Source organism: Semicossyphus pulcher, unplaced genomic scaffold (genome assembly GCF_022749685.1).
Source record: "Semicossyphus pulcher isolate SPU_LCO1_2020_fin unplaced genomic scaffold, fSemPul1.0.p SCAF_8, whole genome shotgun sequence".
NCBI classification, from domain to species: Eukaryota; Metazoa; Chordata; class Actinopteri; order Labriformes; family Labridae; genus Semicossyphus; species Semicossyphus pulcher.
Window position 1 is genome coordinate 13,350,750 of NW_027211759.1, and position 22,987 is coordinate 13,373,736.

The window sequence follows — 22,987 nt, forward strand, 5'->3', positions numbered from 1 at the left end:
CGCAAGAATTACCTCCATAATTTGTCCTTCATGTGTCACAAACACTGTTTAGTAATCTGCTTTTATTCTGAAGGATAAGCCTAAAAAAATATGCAACTTTATTATAACAAAAACAGTTATTGTACTATTTTATACCTCACTATAGTAGATCTACTTTACTGTTATTTCTTTCTGAAAAACACATATTAATACCAAACCTCGTCTCCGCAGCTTCCAGGCCTCCAAGGATGGACTCCATACCTGCGGGACGAGACTCCAGCTCCTCGCCAAGCTCCAAACAAGAACTGTCCTACCCGAGCACCAAGAACCTGAAGCCCAACCAGGTGGGAGAGACGGTGCTGTACGGAATACCCATCGTGTCTTTAGTCATAGACGGCCAGGAGAGACTCTGCCTTGCACAGATATCAAACACCTTGCTCAAAAATTACAGCTATAACGAGATCCACAACCGGCGCGTGGCGCTGGGCATCACGTGCGTGCAGTGCACTCCTGTCCAGCTGGAGATCCTGCGGAGAGCCGGGGCGATGCCCATCTCCTCACGGCGCTGCGGGATGATCACTAAGCGCGAGGCCGAGAGACTCTGTAAGTCTTTTCTGGGAGCTCATTCGCCTCCGAAACTTCCAGAAAATTTTGCCTTCGATGTGTCTCATGAATGCGCGTGGGGGAGCAGAGGCAACTTCATCCCGGCCAGATACAACAGCTCCAGGGCCAAGTGCATCAAGTGCTCCTACTGCAACATGTATTTCTCTCCTAATAAATTCATATTTCACTCGCACCGCACGCCAGAGTCCAAGTACACGCAGCCGGATGCAGCTAACTTTAATTCTTGGAGGCGGCATCTGAAGTTATCAGATAAAGGCGGCGCCACTGATATTTTACACGCGTGGGAAGATGTGAAGGCCATGTTCAACGGGGGCAGCCGGAAGAGGACTCTGCCAGGCAGTGGGTCAAGCTCCGGCTCTCCCTTAAAACCACAAGGACACAACCGACCCCGAGACTCACCCGAGATACCTGCAAAGATCCTCAGCTGCGAGGACTCCAGAGGTGGCATGCCGAGCGCGCGCAGCTACCCGGTCATCCCCGTGCCCAGCAAAGGCTTTGGGATGCTGCAGAAGATCCCACCGCCGCTCTTCCCTCATCCGTACGGCTTCCCAGCTTTCGGCCTGTGCCAGAAGAAAGACGAGAGCATGATGGGAGAGCAGAGCAAAGCGGGCCTGCCGGGTGTGCTGTGGCCTGGTACCAAGGACAGCGCCTATCACTCCTTCCCCATGTTCTGGCCCGCGGCGGGCGCCCTGCCCCTCCCTCCGTACCCCCACACTCAGCACAAACCCCCGCCAGAGCTGCTGTGTCCCCCCAGACAGACTGACATGGACATATCCGAGCACAGCGACCGCAGCACCAACACCTCAAAGGACAGCATGGTGGAGAACGAGCGCTGCTCGAGCACTCAGTCCACGCGGAATGAAGACGACAAGTCCGGGGACGAGGCGAGGCCGCTGGAGGGCATGGCCCTCGCGCCCCGGAAAATCAGCTACGTGTCCGCGTTCAGGCCCGTCATTAAAGACGCGGACTGCATCGCCAAGCTGTACGGCAACAGAGGCGCTTTTATCGGCTCTCGCACCGGCTATTTATCGCCTGACTTTTTAAGCGAGAGCTCGAGCTACCGGTCCATGTCCCCGTGCGTTGACAGCGAGGGCGAGCCGGACGTGGACGTGGAGACGAATAAAACAGCAGAGGAAGAAGAGGAGGAGGACTCCCGGCCTCTGTCCTCGGCGTGTCCGCGGACTCCTCCCGGCCTGCCTCACAGCGTCTCCCCAAACGGGTCAGACTCCAGGAGCATGCACGAGAGCAGTGCGGTGGAGCCCCAGAAACAGAGCCTGCACGTGGGCCAGTCCTGTGACAGGGAGATGCACAGCAAGCAGCTGACAGAGAGCCACATAGCTGCGACTTTCACTGAAGTGAGTGACTTCTGACTGAGAAACACTGGCGATAATACAAGCTGTAATATGTCACTAATATTTTCTGCTTGGTTTGTGTTTATTTAAAGAGATACATTTCTTCTTCTTGTGCTGGAATTTGTTGTTCTTGTTTAAACAGTGTCACAACAGCATGTCCAAAAAAACACTCCTTTAAATAAAAACATATACTTCAATTAGGAGTTATTTTACAATTATTAATTTAATTGTAATTATTTGACAAAGCTAAAAGAAGTGATTGTTTCTCCTTCAGGTGTTCACACCGGAGAGAGCAGAGCTGCAACAAAGGAACAGTCCCTATCAGTTCAGACCTGCCAGTTACCACACTGGAGCTCTCGCAGCACATGGTTCGACCTTTTCCTGCTTTTATTAAAACATTTCGCTGTATTTAAAAAAAAAAACAATGAGGGAAAATTTACATCGATTTATTTTCTCTTAAGATGAGAGTTCGAGTAAAGAGGAGCCGTCTTCCACTGTGGAGGAGATCGAAACCAAATCTGTTCACGAACAAAGCAGCGAGGAGAGCACGCGCGACCCGGAGGAAGGTGAGTTGCACCGAGGTCACACAAGAGGTTTCTCAGTGTTCTGAGCTCTGTTTTAAGAGATGCGGATCTACTTTTCTTCCGCAGAAAAGGAATCTGATTTATTTTCTGTGTGTTCAGGTGAAGACGCGCCAGCCAGAGCTCTGCCAGCACAGAGAGCCATAGAAACTCTGGCAAAGGGTGAGACGGTGTCTTTATGTCAAATAACATGATTGACAGATAACAAGGCTCTTCAATAATAATAATTATTTTTATTTAATACCCTGTATAATGATTAAAAATGTACTTTATTTCTTACTGAAATTAAATTCAATGAGACAACAATGTTATGGCCTTTTAGGGCAGATTTTTTAAAAGTTGTGTCACCCACAATTTACTATTATTATCTTTATTATTTTAGTGACTCTAGGCCCGTACATGTCTTTACTGCAGGCCCACAAAGACCTGCTCTGAATTGTCAGTGTAAAGGATGATGATGTCCTCATCACTGTCCTTTAAAAATAGCAAAGTGTCCTAGAAGGAAGCTGTCCCTGTCCTCCTCAAACCTCCTCCTCTATCTTTTGTCTGCTTCTAGAAGAACTACAGAAGCAGCTGCTGGAGCAAGTGGAGCTCAGGAAAAAGCTGGAACGAGAGTTTCAGAACCTGAAAGGTAAGCTCAATTCTACAACAGTGCTTTCCCCCTTTATTTGGATTTTCATCAGCAGCACAGATTTGAAAGTCCCACTGGTTCATGAATAGTGAGTCAGCTTGTCATGCCATGAGCAAGTCCACCTCCACATGTGCTCTCTCTCTCTCTCTGCAGAGCACAAACTAAAAAGGTTTTAGAGCATTATGATTTTAACATTCTGTCCAAATACATTCATGAATCTTTAGGAACAAACAGAATTACCAATACGTGTAGCTGAATATACAGAAACAATGAAAGTGAAATATATGATATATCACTAGTTTCAAACGGCGACACATAGAAAGTTTCACCAAAAGATCTCCAGACTGGTGCTGTAAAGATCAAAACCCTTTTTATAGGAAACTGTCCATTAACAGATCAATCAACTGGTGAGGTTCATGGTTTGAGTCCTAGATGGATTACAAGACACAAAAACTCCTTACTCCAAAAACTTAGTAACGTAGAGAATTCTAGCTTGTTTTTAAAATTTCATTGTGTAAAGCTCAGATATCCAGAATGGAAAAATCAAGTGACTGTCTGTATGTAAAGGCAATTTAAAGTATTAATTAGTGTAAGTGGTCCAGATCAGCCTTCATGTGTTTTGGGGGTAAATAAACATTTCACCTCTATACAGAACTGCTGGTAGAATCCAGGTACTGATATTTTTACCAGCAAAAATGTCTTACAGAGGACCTATTATGTTTGTTAAACTATTTTTTATTTTGTCTCACTTTGGTGTGATGTCACAAATTGTATGTTAAAGTTAAAGGAAGTTGGGAGATTCATTCAGAACCAAAAAATCTAGTCGATGAATTCTCTACAAAAAGCAGGAAACTCCTCAACACGTCATCTATAAGCTGTATTCTGGTTATTATAATTATTATTATTATTATTATTATTTTTATCTTGATTTTATCCAATCCCAAATCTGATATCAGTTTCCACTGATGCATCTTCAAAGCTCGACTTCACATCCACAAACTGGCCCACATTTTGTTCTCCTTCATCATTTGGATCCTTTTAACAGGACACTGATGTACAGTATATCAAGCATTACATAACTGGTTTATCATTTGGTGCAAATGCCTGATTTCTAGATTTCTCCAAAAAATGTTTCCACTTGTCTTAAATGCCACTGAGGTGCTCTTTTAATGGATCAAAACCAAAGAAAATCGGATAGTGTGGTGATGACAGAAGAAATAAACATTTTAAAAAGGACATTTTATTATTTCTCTCGTGTTAAAATAAAAAAAGATTAGAATTATTATTTTATCATTTACATTTTATAATTAAACCCCTCAGCCCATTATCCTTAATGTTCTGACAACAGAAATGATGTTAATATTTATATGAAGTACAGATAATGTGCCCTAAATTATGTTAAAACATTTAAAATCTTAATCTCAACTGTAAAACATAATGTTTAGTATTTCCAGAGTCAGAGAGTGTTTGCTTCATTTATGAGCCTTTGAGCTCGTACATAAAATCGGTACCTGGTTTCTCGCTTTGTCTTGACAACAGCGCCCTCTAGAGGCGCGTGACTCCTCGGATCGGATCAGTGTGATGCATTTAGGGGTTAACAGTTGTACCAGTCTCCTTAAAGCAGGACATTAAGCGAAGACCTCAGCTATTAAAAATCCCCATATGCTTAAATTTTATGTAAATATTTATAATTTCAGGACAAACAACAAATGAGTGCTGACTGATTATTTTCCATTGTGTCTGTGGACTGTGTGATTAATTTATTCTGGGTTTTTTGTTTGTTTGTTTTTTAATAGAGTCTCGGCTAACTGGTCTCTGCCTGCCGTTTGTTCCTGCAGATAACTTCCAGGATCAGATGAAGAGGGAACTGTCATACAGGGAGGAGATGGTTCAGCAGCTTCACATCGTTAGAGGTGAGAGAAATAAAGCAGAGGGAGCGCGAACAGCCGCGTGCGTCCACTCTCAATGTGGATTTACAGATTCACTGTGGCAGATTTGCAGACGTGATTGACGCCTACTAGGGCTCAAATGGTCTGCGTGCACAGGATATCAAGGATTTGTCTATCCGATCATCATTAAGGCTACTATTTGATACGCAATGTAGCCTGTTAATTACCGTAAATGACTTGCACTAATTGTGGGATGCACTTCAAATTGGACCTGATATTTCTCACAATATTTTTAATTTCCACATATCAGTAAAGTACAAACTTGGGTCTGTATTAAGTGTTTAATTGGTGAAATTAATATATATGAATTTCACCAATTAAACTGATCCCCAGTGCCCGTAAATTCCTCGGTTATCCGGACACTGCACGCTGCCAGTTGGACCAATAAAGAGATAATTATGACGCATGACAATGCATCAGTTTTATAATTGTGCAATATCATTATGGAATATATTATGATTTTAAATAAGGCTGGTTTATACTCCCATGCTCGTACACTATTGATGTTGTATCTCCTTCCTCTCAGAAGCTCACGACGCTTTACACCACTTCTCGTGTAAGATGTTGACTCCTCGCCACTGCAGCGGATCCTGCTCCTTCAAATCCCCTCTGCTCCCTCCCTGACTCCCACCGCGTTTATATGAACAGAGAAACAGAGGATCAAACCTCCAGGGACACTCTGATGGATCCACATGAACGAAGACTAACTTGTAATTACTTGTAATATTTAAAAATCTGTATCTCGACCCTCAGCATTTATGTAACCATCCTGCATACGGTGAAATTTGTTTTACTGAAATAATAGCCTAACATTGATGATATTTATTATTTGTGGCAAAGTGCAATGACAATGTATGTATCTTGTAATAGTTCTAGGTTGTTATTTGGGTTTTTTGTTGTTAATAATAGCAGCTTTGAATAGCCAATTCGTTGCTCCTACTCCTCTCAGTATTGTGTATTAGCCTACTACTTTTGCTGTGCTCGTCTTTGCAGGTCAGTAGCTTACTTTCAATGTAATGCACTTTAAACGAGTGATGGGAATTCCCTTAAAAAGCTTGTGCATTGAAAAAGACCTACAATATAATTATTAGGCTATGAAGCGATCAAACCCTGCCTGTTTGTTTCTGAAGACTTAAAAAACACAGAAGTTAGTAGGCTAAACTAGTACACCCGCGACCTTGTATTATAGCGACATATTCTATTAAGAACAGCCTATTTGTTCATGTAATATTTGTTTTCATCACTAATGAATAAAACATTTTATTAAAACTACAGTGGATTCTTGTCATGCATATTTACTTGTGATTTGTATTCTTAATACTCTTTCTATTCCCCATTCATAGCAGGACTTGCTCTCAATGTAGATGTGAGCATTTCCAGAGCCATACCATACTTCTTGTGTCGAATATTAAGGCTATTGATTAATCGATTAACGGCGTAGACATATATTATAGAATGTCAGAAATGGAAGTAAAATTTCCATTAGCCAAAGAAGACGTTGTTTCTGTCAGACCACAAATCCAACAAATTTAATCAGTGATGTAAAACAAATACAACAGCAAATCCTTACATTTAAGGAACCGGCAAATGTTTGCCATTTGTGCTTTGAAAATGACTTTAATGAGGAATTAATTAGCAAAAGAGTGGGTCTTTTTTTTTGTCAATCAATTAGTCCCAAATTCGATCAACTGTCACAACCCTAAATTAATAATAAATAAAAAACGAAATGCTAGCTACATCTTAGGCCTTACGTGCCCAGTCGGTTTTTATTGTTTTATTTTATCCCTAAAAACAAAACAAAAAGGGATTTTAGTATAGCCCATGTTTGTACACCTGACGTTCCATCTGTAGTTTTCTGCGATGCGGCAGCGCCCTCTGCTGTCTGCTGCGAAGAAGTGAAGGACAATTTTGAATTCGGTCTGTCCCCTGAGGACGGCTGTTGCGCATGCGCTCCTAATGTAACAAGATGGCGGAGAGTGCGGAACTGAAGGTAAAGCGAGCCCCTGTATTAGCTTGACAAATAGACGTTTCACACTGTGAAATTTGCATTTCAAATCATTGCACCATTGTCATTTGACAGTAGAGACAAGAGGGACATTGTTATTAAAGTATATAATAATAAAAAATAGCAGAAAAGGGGAGACCGGACAAACTCTTAGCTGGCTGGCTAGCTCGTTAGCATTAGCTTTGTTATTGTTGCCGACGTTCCGTTAGGCTGCCTTTGCTGTGCGGCTCACCTGCAGATAAGGCCAGATAACGTTTTAGTAGAAATGAAAACCCCGTTTTTGTCAACGTTTTGAACTGAACGATACTGTAGTGTTAGCCTGCTGACATTATGAGTACATTGCTAAACAGCCGGGCTGTCGGCCAATGTCTGTTTAAAAACGGGCTCTGTCTATTCCCTGGAAGACAGGCGCACTTTAGCTTCCATTAGCGTTATTTCTGATTGGACATGATCCACAAAATATAGTAACTATCCTAACTCTTGCAAACGGAAACTCATCTTGGTGATTTTTGGTCAAACGGTCGAGATAAAGCAAATACTGCAACATCAAGTTTTGTAAGGGGCAGATTATACCAGCTTCATACAGGCTCTGTTCACTGTTAGCTTGTTGATGCTAACGTTGTTCTTCCTCCCTTTCTCCTCTAATGTTGGCAAATACTACCTTTAATTGACTGACAATCGTTAATATAGTGGTGAAACGTTTATGTTGAGGTCTAATCCCTTCCTAACAAATATTTGCACTGTCGACGCTCCTTATTTGCCCCACTATAACCTGTGTTGATTAATTCCAGGGAATACATTTGAGTGTTTTACAGCATAAAAGACAGTCAGAATATCAAACTTAACTTCTAAATGCACCAACTCTATCTATTAGTAGCTATATGTTATGGCGCACACCGTATGAACAACTCTGAAGCATCATAAGGATGTTTAGACATATTTAACATTGAGTGCCAAATGGGCTCATCAACTGACACTCAGTTGTCAATTGCATTTTCACTATATAATTGCAGGGGGACTGTCTGTTGCTAATAATGTTTTACTTGTGTGTTTGGCCACACTGATTGCACCTTTAAACTGTTTTTCACAAGAGACTACTGTACCTGGAGAGCATAAAGACATGGTTACCTGTATAATGTAGTGTAGCGTAACACAATGGCCTTACAAGAAACACTACCTTTGTGGAGTCTCAGATGTTATTGTTTTATTGGCTCTGTGACAGAAAAGTGCAGATCCAATCCTAGGATATATATGTGATCTGTGGTGTTCTTTATTTGACTGCATTACACTGTAGGGTGCATGTTATTTTGTCTGGATAAATTAAGATGTAAGTCATTAGTGTGTAATGTTGTATGTTTGTTGTACGATATGTAACTAAAAGGAATATATCATACTATAATGCAGACAAATGAACCATCATGAAATACGTCCTCACAGAATCTCTGAGTTGAGTTCGCTCCTCTCAGACACGGTGTGTTTGGTGTACTGGATAGCGTTATTTTTGTACATGGTATTGTGTCCACACTCACCCATCACATGAAGCATGTGGGGATGCCTTATTGATTAAAACTTAGAAAAAGTAGATTGATTCTAAGAAATGTACAGTCTGTGCTTGTAGTCTGAAGGCTTTCTCTGCTGAGGTCATCTCAGAGCGACTGTGTTTGTTTGTTAAGTGTTGGTCTGTTATTCAGCTGGACAAAGGCCAGATAAATGATGTACCTTCCTGTTTCAAGCTTATCTCAGAAATGAAAATGTTATGGGTGTGGACTATTTGCAAGCCTCTGAAGTATTTTAAGAACCTGACTCAGACATGTATAAACAAAACCGTTTTAGAGCAGTCTGAAATCAAAAGGTGAAAAGAAAAAAGGTTTCCTGTTGAGGAAAAAGCTTGTTCCACAGTGTAACACACAATTTTCTCCACTCTTTATATTTCACCAGCAAATGGTAATGAGCCTTCGAGTTTCGGAGCTCCAAGTGTTGTTGGGGTATGCAGGACGGAATAAGCACGGCCGCAAACACGAACTCTTGACCAAAGCTCTCCACCTACTCAAGGCTGGGTGCAGTCCTGCCGTGCAGATGAAGATCAAAGAGCTCTATAGACGGCGCTTCCCAACCAAAATGGTTTCGCCAGTGGACCTGGCTCTGCCCGGCGTTCATTCTGCCTCTAGCCTGCCCGCTGGCCTCGCACAGCTGGGATTTGACAGCCACGGTTCCCCGTCGCCTCTGCTGCCTGTCACTTTACTCGGGCCTAAGCATGAGCTGAGCCTGCCTCACCTCCCCTCCGCCCTGCACCCTGTGCACCCTGATGTCAAGCTCCAGAGATTGCCATTCTACGACGTGCTGGACGAGCTCATTAAGCCAACCAGTTTGGGTGAGTCCAGCACTTCCTGCTCAGCTGTGTTTGTAGTGATAACGCTTCCCCCTTGTGTACTGATGGAGCATGGTGACCACAGATATCTAAACCACGTCTTGTCAAAGCCATGCTCTGTAGAAGTTCATTATGAGTTGACACTAGCGACTAGTGTTTCCGTTCTCACTGTAATTTTCTGTTTCTGGTTGTAGCCTCAGACAACAGTCAGCGGTTCCAGGAAGCATGTTATGCCTTTGCATTGACACCACAGCAAGTTCAACAGATCAGCAGCTCCATGTGAGTGAGAAGCTCTTCAGCTGTCACAGAGATAAGGGTGCAGGAGAAACTGTAAAAGCATTGTTACTACCAAACCCTTTTACAATGTACTATTTACATGATCTGGACTTCTGTCAGACAATGAGAGTAACCTGAGTTATTATTATTGAAGTGTTTTAAGCAGCCTGACCTGACTCTTCTAAATCTTTAGGGACATATCTGGGACCAAATGTGACTTTGCTGTTCAAGTCCAGTTAAGGTATGTCTGACAAACTATTCCTCTTAAAAACCTCTTTTAATCGCTATCAAGTGAATAGAGAGTTCGTGTTTGGCTTTTGCCAGTTCTGAAGAAACCAGGAATAGCCATGTATTATTTACAGGTCTTATAACTTCAGTCTTTCTTTAGTCTTAAAACTCAGATTCAGACTTAAGAAATTAAACCTTCTCCCAATGTTTAACTTTAATTATTAGTTAGCTTTCCGTTTATAAGAGATGATAAAGACAGGAATCAGAAGAAAGGACTCTTTCTTCTAGATGCACAAACTCCAAGTGTTTATTCACAATGAAATTGAGCCATTTTTAAAAGCTAACACATTTTACAAGACACTACAGGCAAAAGTGCAGCGTTATTAAAACCTCAAAGTAATGGGGGCATTTTCACCAATTTACGTAACTACTGTTTGCTGTTAAACTCATCCCATTACCTCCCTCACACACCAAACAGGCACCCTTTGTTAGCATTGTTTCACTTCAAAAGGAACACTTAATGACATCAAGATAATGGTTTGTTGTTTTTGTAGTTACGGATTTTAATATTTATGGTATGAATAAATAGCATCCTATAAAAGGTGCTGTCCTGTATCACAGACGGAGATGATGGTGCTGGACACAATGAAAAAAATTGAGCTTATCTCTTCTGTCATTAATTTTCTTCACTTTTTTAGATTCTGTTTATCAGAGACGAGCTGTCCCCAGGAGGATCACTTCCCCCCAAATCTGTGTGTGAAGGTGAACGGCAAACCCTGTAATCTCCCGGTGAGTCCAGACAGTTTGTTATTAGTCTGTGCTTTCTGTGTATCACACCAGCTGTTAGAGTATCAACGTCACTGATGTCTGATGTTTTGCAGGGATATCTTCCTCCAACCAAAAATGGAGTCGAACCAAAAAGGCCCAGTCGCCCCATCAACATAACCTCTCTTGTCCGACTCTCCACCACAGTCCCTAACACCATTGTGGTGTCGTGGACCTCAGAAATTGGGAGGGTAAGAACATCCAGACAACGTTTTAAGTATCAAGCTTCGATACAAACTTATGCTGTTCAGACGGCTTTGGTGACCTCAGTGTGACTCGTATTGTTCATCATGTTTCTCCTCCTTTTGTCAGAGTTTTTCCATGGCTGTTTATTTGGTAAGACAGCAGTCGTCTGCAGTGTTGTTGCAAAGACTACGGGCCAAAGGAATTAGAAACCCTGACCACTCGAGAGCTCTGAGTAAGTTGACTTGGTTTTGCAGAATAAACGTGTCGTCACTGCATATGTAAGAGAGTAGGAAATGGTAAAGATTAGCAGCTTAGCAGTCACTTCTTTCATGCAGTAGCTTGTGTTCATTTCTCGTGGCTTGTTGGCAGCTTGGAAGGCCCCATAACTCAACTAAGGACCTAACAGAGGAAATAAGTTCCTGTTTATATTCCTGGAAAGGTGGTTCTGCTTCTTTGAAGCGACCAGCTGTTCTTCTAATACAGTTTTTGTGCATACATGTAGATACTGCATTCTTCTCCTTCATATTTTTGGTTTCACTTTAGGATCTGGAGCTGATGTTTCTCTTCACGTCTTTGTTTGCTCTGTAAATTACACAAGGATTCTTTCTGAGGGACTTTTTGGGTTCCTGTTAAACACTCCTACTCCAACTATTTCACACTTGTATTTAATCCTTGTCTTTTTGTTTTTTTCCTTCTCACAGTCAAAGAGAAACTAACAGCTGATCCAGAGAGTGAGATTGCCACCACCAGTCTACGAGTCTCTCTCCTGTGTCCTGTAAATACTCCACTTTACTTATTAATGATTTAACTTAAAGTCTGTTTAAAACTGCATATTTAAATTGAACACATTTACTTTGTTAAGGGCCGTCAGTATTCTGGTGCTGTGTTACATGCAGCACAGGAGTGTGTCATTTTATTGAGTGTGTTTTTGTTTTGTGTTAAAGCTGGGGAAGATGAGGCTGACGATCCCTTGCAGAGCGATGACGTGTTCTCACCTTCAGTGCTTCGATGCTACACTTTATATCCAAATGAATGAGAAGAAGCCGACCTGGGTGTGTCCAGTGTGTGACAAGAAGGCACCGTATGAGCACCTCATTATTGACGGGTGAGCACAACACTGAGTCATCTGGTGTTAGGCAACATATTATGATTCCGCTGTGACAGTTTTCCTTCCAGCATGAGGAATGAAACAAACTGTAAATATTTGTCAGCTTTGCCTTTAAGCTACATCGGTGCTGATGAGATGGTATCAGTAGTAATACCAGGGTTTAACCTGCCTCAATGCTTGATGACATCACACATTCCTGGTACTTTCTGACAGGATTAGGCAAGTCACCTGGTGAGTTTTGAAAAGAGGTTAAAAATAGACTGAATCTTCTCATGGTATTGTTTTGTAATGTGTGTTGTTTTGGCATCAGACTTCCTGCATCTCATTTGAGTGGCTCATTTCTACCTGAAGCCAATGCCTAAGCAGCCCTCTGTATTTTAATATAGAGGGGGGGGTTTTGATCAATAAAAGTGCCAATTAAAGTTTGTTTAAAGGATTTAGTTCTGTTTTGTAATTTAGGTTGCCAAACTCTGTTAACCTGTTTTTTTGCTCATAGGTTGTTCATGGAAATCCTGAATAGCTGTTCAGATTGTGATGAAATCCAGTTCAAAGAAGATGGAAACTGGTCTCCTATGAGGTCAAAGAAAGAGGTGCAGGAGGTGCCTGCGTCCTACAATGGTGTAGACAGCGGTATGTAGCTCGCACAGTTCAGATTCTTTATATGTACCCCTCGTTGTGATCTGTGAGCACAGTGTGAGTTCGCTGTTTCTTCTTAGATTCGTCGCGGACAGAAACACACGAGCCGAAACGGGGATCTCATGACAACGGCAAGAAAGTTGATGTGATCGACCTGACTCTGGATAGCTCCTCAGAAGATGAACTCGATGATGAGCCGCCTCCTAAAAGAGCCTGTCCCTCGCTCTCACCCGTCTCTCCGCCTCCAAATAAGGGGTGAGTCTTTGAACCAGAAACAAGATCGTCACGAACACGAACGCTCTTTGGTGTTCTTGTCTCTTACCTGATGTGGTTTTGTTTCCTCCAGAGTACTGAACCTACACAGCCAGTCCTCACCCGTGACCAGAGCTCCCAGCATGCCGCCTGTGGAGACCAGTTACATTCCTCCCCCTCCACCTCTCATCCAGGACTACCGCCACTATTATCACTCAACTAGTGACCTGCCAGGTAGAGCTGTCACTTGCCTTAAAGGGCCAGTTTGCCGATTTCAACCTCAGTCCTAGCATACTATCATGGGGAGCTAATGCCATTGTGGAAGGGAAAAAAATGCAATTTCGCTCTGGGCCTTCAGAGGACGCTATTCGCTTCTCCAATGGGCCCTGGAAAACCTCCGCCAGACTACGTAAAACGCGTCATCTGGTGGAGGCCAGGGAGCTCGCTAAATTACACTTCCTCAATCTAGGACGCCCGCCTCCGATGTCATGTCTCGTTCAAAATCATCAGGTTTGAAACGTAGACTGCAGACCTGAAGATTTTTTAGAAGATCCACCGGTATATTCTCGTCATATTTCTGTAGCACTCTGAGCCATTGCCTGCAGCGAAACTGTAGTATTTCACTCCAGCGTCTCTCGCTGGGCTTTTCCTTTCAGAGGATGGGGCGCAATGCATGCTGGGTGTTGTAGGAATGTAGAATGGGCGAAACCACGAGCTGTTTGTACAACTTTCTCCACAGCTATGGCGCCAATTTCAAATATTATTGCTTCTATTGATTACAGAGAACACCAGCTTTGACTGACAGTGGCTTTTTCCAGGGGTGAATTACTCCTTTAAAAGGACTAATCATTTACTGTTGAAAATATCTTATCAATGATTATAACAATGAAGGCCACCCATAATTCTTTCTATGTAAAAAAAGGCATCAAAGTTCTGTATTAAGACATACTAGACAAAATCCAAATGATCCTTTTTGTTGGTTGCTGTTTGTATCTTTAAATATTGGGGGGAATGTATCAAGTGGACTGAGTCTTCTTCCTTCTCTTACAGATCTAAACTTCTTCTCCTTCCTCCAAGGCGACAATCAGGTATGTTTACTCAAAACCCCTCATATTAAAGCATCAAACTGCCGCATGTTACTCTTTGGTTGTTGTGCTAATATTCACTCTTTCTGTCCTTTCAGCATTACAACATGGTGATGGCTGCAGCAGCAGCTGCGTCGGCGTCAGAGGACCACGACCTGCTCCTCAACCGGTTCCTGCCCTACGGGTCCTCTCAGATGTTGCGAGAGCAGCCGGGCACCCCTGGGAGCAGCACGCTGGTGGCCACCAACGGAGGCAGCAACAGCGGCAGCACCAGCAGTTTGGTGTCTTCCAGCAGTCTGCGGGATCGTGACAAAGACAGGGACAGGGACAGCCACTCCATCTCAGGACTGTCGAGGTCCTCGGTGGAAGCTGCAGCGGCGGCCATTTATGGCTCCATGTCTGACGTTATCTCTCTTGACTAGATCCACACAGAACTGAAAGACAAGCGAGACCTGGAGAACAGGAGCTCTTTGTAAATAAGGACGAGGAAGAAGAAAGAATACAGTGCTATGTACAGAGAGGAAAATCTATTTTCAATTTTACTTATCATATGTATATAAACTTAGGACGCTTCTTGTCCGGTGAGTTTCTTCAGTTGATATTTTTCTGTGAATACTGAAGACTTTTTCACACCTCTTCATGTGGTCCTTTGATTATATTGTACCTTTTGTACCTGGTTTTTACAGTTTTGTTTGATATTCCATGTCAACGGCATTATTTCAGTATAATATGTGCACAGACCCCAATGAGGTGACACCTTATGGAACATTATCTTTAGAATATAAAGAAAATGGGCATTGTTATAGATGTACAAAGGCAAGTCACAGCACACGGGAACGTGTAACACTTAGTTTATTTTCAAAATGGCACCATTTCTGTCATATGTTTGGACAGCAGAAAGTCATTTTTGCCATCACTGTAGATTTTTCTGTACGACATTCATGCTGTGGTCATAATATTTTTAAAGAATTATTTATGATGTAAGTTATGTTGGATGTATGCTGTTTTTTTTAAAGAAGCATTCCCTATGCCTCTAGGAACTGTTGCCACTAGAAATGCAAAAAACAAACTCTAGATCCTTCTGTTCATATTCTTCATATTGCTGCACTCTTTTCGCTTGTTTCAGTCTAATCAAATATGAACAATAGTGTATAGTTCAGACTGTACCTGAAAATGCATAGAAATTGGAGGTGTATCAGTATTGTAAAACCAGGCTTTTTCAGCGTGTGAATGAACGGCACTCGTCCAGCAAGCAGCCTTCTGTTGTCATGTGACACAATTTGACCTTTTCTACACATCTACATGTGTATCCTTCTTTTAAACGACATCTGATTTATTTTACTACAACACTTAAAAAATAGACACAGATGACGTTTCTGCTCCAAAGTCAAGACAAGGCTAGTTTCTGGTCAACTTTAGGTAATTGAAAGGCTTAAAACTGTTAAATGAGTACAAGTGAAGCAACATTTCATTGTGTCTTGTTTGATTTAGCACTTGCTTTTTTTTTTTACACAAAGACTGTGTGGAGCAGTTGCAGCAAACACTTCAAGAGCAGTTTTCAGCTTTGCATGTCTCTGCTAATTACCTGAAAGCTCACATGTTTGAGTGCTCTGTTGTTCCTTAGTGAGGCCGCAGGGCGAGTAGCTTTTTTATTTTGTTAAGTGTATTTGCAACAGCCTATAAGTTAACTGTGATGGCTTCATCTTTGAGTGTATCACAAAACGCATTTTGGCCCAGAAGTTAAAACTATTGAAGCTATAACGGACGCCTCCCCTTCCCTTTACTTTTCTTGACTTGTGCTTACAATTAGGATTATTTATTATCATATATATTTTCAGCATCTGTTTGATTTGTGGATATGCATTGCTGTCATTGTATGTGATATTTCTTTTGTAATTATATAATTAATGCTATTTAAAGATGTCATTGTTGCTTGACATGCATTGTAACATTTTCTGTTTCTCTGTCCGTTTTACTATCAGATGATGTCAATAACTCAATAGAGGCTTTGATCATTTTGAACCGCTTCAAGGTCTACTGTGCTGTTTGATATTTGTAAGAATTAAACAGATATAAGAAAGTGCACCTTTGGAGTTGTTCTAAGCACAAGATTTAGATGTGTTCTTCTGTTAAAATGAGCAGTGAGATGTCTTTTCAGACACTTTAAATACAGGACATGCTTAAAATACAATATGTCATCGGCGTATTTAAAGATAGCCGGTACATTTTGAGAGCTGTCCCTTGATAAGCGAGAAGTTTTACCTTCTTTCATACATATTCAAATTTGGAGACTAGCATGCTCTCTTATGGGGTTTGTATGCCAAAACTCTGGGACAGTTTTTTCCGTTTTGAATGCTCAGATCTTGACACTGGCAATTAAATGTATTGACTGGCATTATGCAAAGATCTAATACATTGCCTCTCTAGCCGAGGACCACATGGTGGCTCAACAGTTGTTGCTTTTAGTCTTAAGATTTATTGATTTGTTTGTCCTTTACTTAAGTGTTTGACAGGGAGCTTGATGTAGTTTTCTTTTTTAAGTGCTTAGAGTTAACAACAAATTACTCACTTCTGTTTTTCAACTTCTTTGGCAAGTCAGCATGTCTGCTGTGCAAAGGTCATATCAATTCAGAAACTCGTACCTTAGAAAATGCTATTGTATATCTTAAATTAGTATTTAAATCATCCATTAATACAGTCAAAAAAAATAGTTTATAACATTTAAACCCCTGTGAGTTTTTTACTGGTTAGGAAACAGACTAAAATGCAGGGGGTAGGTGACAGATGAAGCAATTCACTGCACGCTGCCTTTGTTTAGATTTTCCAGGGCAAAAATTTAAAGTGATACATATGACTGTTAAAGAAAAAGGGGATATAAGATTTTTGTTAAAACCACCACTTAAGCAAGTACAGGACAAAATCATCAGAGATAAGAGGTATGGATTTGTCCACAGGGGGCGCCAAATTTAATTATTAATATAATAATTTAATACAAACTGAAAGTTCCTCACAGGAGCTTTAAATTGTTATAAATGAATAATTGATATGCCAGTTTATCGTAATTCCCTTGTATTTCTTTATTAAATGGAAAATTCAAATAAATCTATGTTTAATTTTGAATTTTCTTTCAGGAATCTGTTGATCAGAATGACAGAATTAACAAACGTGTTCAGAAATTAGAAGAACTAGTGTCAAAGGTTTCACCCGTAAATGTTTAGTTTACAAACGACGATTAGAATAACACATAAGAAAAAAATACATATTCTTAAGAACAATTGTGTAAACCTAATGTCCAGAGCTTGGCATTTCATTCAGAGCTTCAGAGTCGCATCTTTGGTCGCGCAATTTACACGTCATCTCATTGACTATGACGTTGTTAGATAGCGGCGCCGTTTCAGACTGGAATGGGAGCTAGCGATTTTTCCCATATTTTGTTAGTTTAATCCGTGAATGGCGCCGAAACAGGACCCGAAACCTAAATTTCAAGAAGGTAACAACTTGTCTGTTTTTATTTCTGAAAGCTCCGTGGTGTCGGTCAGTGCTGAAGCCGCGCTAAAGGTCCATAACGTTAGCTAGCTTTAACAGCACTGCCGCCTTGTAACAGCTAGCTTTGTTAGCCTTCATTGTTGTTGCACAAAACAGGTCTTGACCTTTTTATTCGCCACGTTTGTAAAAGGTTTCTAGTTTTTCTGTACAACACATTGTAACTTTAGTAGCAGCATAATAATAAACCCCATGTTTTGATTTTTAGCGATGCTGTTGTTGGACAGCTAACTAAAGGCAGCGGCTTCATTCATGCAGTGTTAGCTCCTTATTGGTTTCACCGCCCACCTCTCTGTTCTACAGGCTACTGTTAGCCGAGTCTGTTCGGCCTACTGTATGACTAACTGCTGTTGTCACGTTTCCCTTTCCTCTCTCTTTAGTATATGCTGAGCTCATTGTGTATTTGAGGGCCTTCAGAAGTCCGTCTTTCACACGTTCAAGGAAACAGGCACATTCTTTTAGGAATTATTTGTAACATAAATAATATTGATATACATATTTTAAAGTTCTTATATGAAGTAAGTTCCCTTAATACCTAAAGTTAAGTCTGATTCAATTATTTATATTTATTAGTGACGTTGATTCACGTCTGACATCACTTGCATTGGATGTGATTCCCCACGTGTCTGACTAAAACGCTTTAATAAACGTTGACATATTTATTGTTCTCAGCCATCAGAAAGGAATCAGTGTTAGTTGCTTTAGTGCCAGACATTCAATAATTAAATTTTAAGGTATAATGGTTGTTGAGTTTACGCTTTAATTTTGTTATACCTCAACTGCTCTCATGCTGATTTTAATTGACCAACACTCTGTTCAGGTGAAAGAGTGCTGTGTTTTCATGGGCCATTGCTCTACGAAGCTAAGGTAGGCTACCTTAGTTAGGCTGTCTCTCTAATCATGAGATCCACTTCTGTGTCTCTGATATTAAAGATCATTAACTGGGAATTATGTGTCTCTTTGCAGTGTGTTAAGATAAACATCAAGGACAAACAAATCAAATACTTTATTCATTACAGTGGCTGGAATAAGAAGTAAGTTTTTTTTATTCAATCAAGTCTTTACATTTCTACAGTAATGATTTACCAAATGACTGATTTTATTCTTGTTTTATCTTCCAGCTGGGACGAATGGGTTCCTGAAAGCAGAGTGCTTAAGTATGTGGATAGTAATCTGCAGAAACAGAAAGAGCTTCAGAGGGCCAATCAGTAAGTCATGTCATCTCTTTTTTGTGGTAGATTTTATTTACTTTAGTTTTTTTACAAATGCCTCTAGGATGAGCTATTTATTCAAGGAGATCAAATTAAGACAAAATATTGTCATCATGTTAGTTATTATTAGCAGACCATGGTGTTCTACATGGTAAACATGGTGTATTGTCTTTTAACAACCGGGAAAGATGACCTTATTTTGTACAACGCACTGGGACACAGAACATTGCATTATATCTCGAAGCACTGACAGCCCTTCTGAAACAAATACCACAATTTATATTTGCCAAATAAGCACCCTAGTAAGACCCACAGTAGTGTATGTCCTGAAATCTCCTAAAACATGTAGACAGACAGTTAAATGAATGATGTAAATTCTTAAATAATTGAACTTGTTTTCTTTTGTTAATTCAGAGACCATTATGTAGAAGGAAGAATGAGGGGTGCTGCGCCGAATAAGAAGATACCTCCTGTACCGCAGAAAAATGATGTGTGAGTGAAAGTGATTAGTTATTCTACCTGCTGTGATGTCTCCTGCTAGACTGTTTTACACTTCATAAAGGTTAAAGGTTATTTAAAGTTAATTAAAAACCTGTATTTTTTTCTTTTGTAGGAAAACCAAAAAGAACAAACAAAAGAGTGAGTATCTCATGATATTTATTTGTATGTGTATTAACTGTCATCTTTACAATAGGCTGTGAAAATAACTTTGCATGAGTTGACTTAATAAGTTAATTGTGCTTTTGTCTGGTGCAGCTCCTGGTGCAGGAGAAGGAACTAGTTCAGGAGGAGAGCCAACCCACCCTCCTCGAAAGAAGAGGGCACGTGTTGACCCAACTGTTGAAAGTGTAAGAACATAAATCTACTAAATTGCTTCTAGTAATGTTTTTTCTTTTTGGTTGGATCTTTAATGTACCATTAATGTAGCATAATACTGAGCTGAAAGTAACTGAGCAAGTGGTTGTATTCTCTGTAGTTGCAGCTGTATATTGGAAATACTCTTAACTGTGTAAACATTAAGCTGAAAAGTTTCCTCTCATGGCTTATTTCTTAAATCTGTTCCTGTCTGCTCAGGAGGAAACCTTCATAAATCGAGTAGAAGTAAAAGTAAAAATCCCAGAGGAGCTGAAACCGTGGCTTGTGGATGACTGGGACCTGATAACACGGCAAAAACAGGTGAGAAACCAGGGACCAGTGTTTCACTGCATGTATTTACACTACAACATTATAACAGTTATTTATCGGTGCGTTTCTTGTTACCTTTTTGTTTCCGGTCTTCAGCTTTTCCACCTACCTGCCAAAAAGAACGTTGATGCAGTCCTTGAAGATTATGCAAACTACAAGAAATCAAGAGGAAACTCTGACAGCAAGTAAAAATACCTCATTGTTACCTGTCATTTTTCTCTGTGATGTTTTTTTCTACCCTTACTAAGCTTTTCCAGGTCACACAGGGAATGCGAAAAAATGACTTTGTTCTTTATCCATGTGAAAATAGAGACAGAGAAATAACCAGTTTAACCTTCGCTCCTCAGAGAGTTTGCTGTGAACGAGGTGGTCGCTGGTATCCGAGAATATTTCAACGTCATGCTGGGGACGCAACTTCTCTACAAATTTGAGAGGCCGCAGTACGCAGACATCCTCGCCAACCACCCAGATACATCTATGTCTCAGATCTACGGCGCTCCTCATCTACTCAGACTCTTCGGTAAATGCAAAACACTATTCTGCTGTAGTATCTATTATAGGGAAGTGCTGCTTTATAGCTACCAAGTGAGAACAGGAGACACATTAAGGCTACATTCACACTGCAAGCCTTAGTGCTCAGTGCTATTTTTTCTTTGGCTGCATGTAGCACGCTGTTGTTTGTAACAAACATGGGTGCCATGGAAGTCAGTAATTACCGTTTCCTGTATAAATTGATGTGCCGACAGCAGGTGATAACGAGGATGAGTAGAAAGAGAGAATTTTTTAATCATGGCTTTTTGAGGAGCAATGGCTGCCACTTCAGTACAGAGGTGTGTGTGGACATGGAGTCTGAGCCGTCTTCCATGTTTATATTTACAGTTTGACTCCCACCAGCGCAGAATTGTGACCAATGTCGATCGAGAGTGACGTAAAAGTCGCATAAACTCCGATATGACGGCTCAGACTCAGGTCACATTGCAAAAAATCTGACCTGCATCTGATTTAGGACCACATATGAAAGTGGCCCAAATCAGGTTTGAAAAGATGAGATTCCATGTGATTTGTGGTGTTCGCACTGTCAAGAAAAAACCCGACCTGAGTCACATATGAGCAAAAAAAAAGGCTTTGGGCCACATTTGTCTGCAGTCTGAACGTAGCCTAAGTAACTCCAGTCATAAGCCAGAATTGGCTACGTTAGGTTTCTCATTTTGTTTTGTACAGTAAACAAGTTAAAAGTGTAGCTGTAGCATTCAGTGGGATTTCTTTATTAGTATCAATAATCAGCGCAAGTCATGTAAGAAAAGAAACAAGATCAATAAATCAGCTAGGTAGGTTGATATTGGCTCACATCTTGGATAAAACCTAAATATCAAAACTCCAAAAAGAAACACTTTAGATCTCTGCAGGAGATGCAAGTGCACACACTCATAATAATACAGACTCACAGCTTGTTGAGCTGATGTTTGACCACCAAGTTATGATAATGGTACTTTAAAAACATGAAAGACTCTTCTAACATCCACCAGAGCTACATGCAGATATTAGAAAATACAAGTGAAATGTTTCCTTTTTATACAGATCAGGATCTTTTCAGAGCACCGTGGCCTCAGTTCTGTGATGTCTTGAACACTTGAATATCCTCCTTGTGAGGTTGGCAGAAGTGGAAGATAGAAATATTTCTATAGTAGTAATAAAATAAGACAAGGTCATGGTGGCGTGGTGTTTGATATTCTACCTTTTGTTTGATTTTCAAAGTGAGGATTGGAGCCATGCTGGCGTACACTCCCCTGGATGAGAAGAGCCTTGCACTGCTGCTCAGTTATCTACAAGACTTCCTCAAGTGAGTATTCACAAATGTGTTAAAGCCTTTATTTAAACCTTTTCCTCTACAGAAAAAATGAGATAAGTGTCTTTCCATTCCAGGTATCTTGTAAAGAACTCGGCATCGCTCTTCAATGCAAGTGACTATGAAGTCGCCCCTCCAGAGTACCACCGAAAGGCAGTCTAAGGTTTTGTATTTTAGGATCTGGAGCCTTTGCGTGCGTGTTTGAAACGACTTTCTTACCTGTTGAAAACGATGCGATTTCACAAAAAGCCTTCGGAGAACGGATTGTGCGAGATCTGTTGATTTGTGGTGGAAAAATCAGAGCGAGATGTCACACTAATCCCCGGACAAATTCATTTTCTTTCATGTGGAAAGCTGCTGAGTACGCTCTTCCTGTATTGGTATGTTTTTGAGTACCACTTTTAGTTTTTATTACACTTGTTTGGTCCCTTGTTTACAAAGGTCTTTTGAAATGGAATTTCATCATGATTATTTTTTTTGTTCCTGTTTGGTTCAGATGCTGGCTAAATTTGTCTTGTAGGCTGTCATCATTTTCTAATAAAAGTCACTCATTCTCAAGTGGTTGGTCCGCCTCCTTCTCAAGTTCATGTGAGACTGTCAGGATGAGAGTTTACTGTCCTCTCTGTGTCTGTTGTTACTGGCAGCTGTTTGTTCTAATTTGAGCCTTCTTGGCATAAATGCTTGAATCTTGCGGTAATTAAAATTTGTCAAAGTGGATTCAGACAAGAGAACATTTTGCTGGAAACGCCAGATGTTTCCAGGCTGTGTTTGGTTCAGTTTCAACACTTAACATTTAAATTGTCACTCCCACTCTGATATCAGTTTGAACCTTTAACACTCACCGCTGATTTTGCTTTAGTTCTAGATTTAGTATCACAAAGAAGCAGAGTAAAACATTAAAGTGCAATACTGAAATAAATTTGCATTTGATATTTGAAACTGATTAAACGCACGGTGGTCTCAAAAATTGCCTGTGAGTGTGAAAGTTTGTCTGTCTCTATGTGTCAGCCCTGTGATTGACTGGCGATCAGTCCAGGGTGTACCCCGCCTCTCGCCCACTGACAGCTGGGATAGGCTCCATTTCTTTAAATGGACAAGACTGGATCTGTAAGTGTCA

At 40.8% G+C, this 22,987-nt stretch overlaps 3 protein-coding genes across 3 annotated transcripts; all 3 read left to right on the plus strand.

The window, feature by feature from the left end:
* The first annotated feature begins 227 nt into the window (after positions 1-227).
* On the plus strand, positions 228-5,740 carry skor1b (SKI family transcriptional corepressor 1b). Its single transcript, XM_069687026.1, has 7 exons — positions 228-1,958; positions 2,230-2,323; positions 2,417-2,521; positions 2,639-2,698; positions 3,093-3,167; positions 5,006-5,080; positions 5,643-5,740. Exons 1-7 carry the CDS (start codon positions 228-230, stop codon positions 5,738-5,740), a joined length of 2,238 nt encoding a protein of 745 aa, XP_069543127.1.
* Positions 5,741-7,061: 1,321 nt separating this feature from the next.
* On the plus strand, positions 7,062-16,162 carry pias1b (protein inhibitor of activated STAT, 1b). The gene is made up of 14 exons (XM_069686844.1): positions 7,062-7,106; positions 9,060-9,492; positions 9,684-9,768; positions 9,959-10,006; positions 10,692-10,782; positions 10,875-11,009; positions 11,131-11,236; positions 11,706-11,779; positions 11,949-12,109; positions 12,609-12,742; positions 12,829-13,003; positions 13,095-13,234; positions 14,051-14,088; positions 14,184-16,162. Exons 1-14 carry the CDS (start codon positions 7,083-7,085, stop codon positions 14,505-14,507), a joined length of 1,968 nt encoding a protein of 655 aa, XP_069542945.1. The 5' UTR covers positions 7,062-7,082; the 3' UTR covers positions 14,508-16,162.
* A 1,301-nt stretch (positions 16,163-17,463) lies between these two features.
* Positions 17,464-22,431, plus strand: morf4l1 (mortality factor 4 like 1). The gene is made up of 12 exons (XM_069686588.1): positions 17,464-17,575; positions 18,449-18,495; positions 18,595-18,662; positions 18,750-18,836; positions 19,254-19,331; positions 19,453-19,478; positions 19,596-19,687; positions 19,914-20,015; positions 20,121-20,209; positions 20,372-20,544; positions 21,780-21,864; positions 21,948-22,431. The coding sequence occupies exons 1-12, from the start codon at positions 17,536-17,538 to the stop codon at positions 22,030-22,032; spliced, it is 972 nt and encodes a 323-aa protein (XP_069542689.1). The 5' UTR covers positions 17,464-17,535; the 3' UTR covers positions 22,033-22,431.
* The last annotated feature ends 556 nt before the right edge of the window (positions 22,432-22,987 follow it).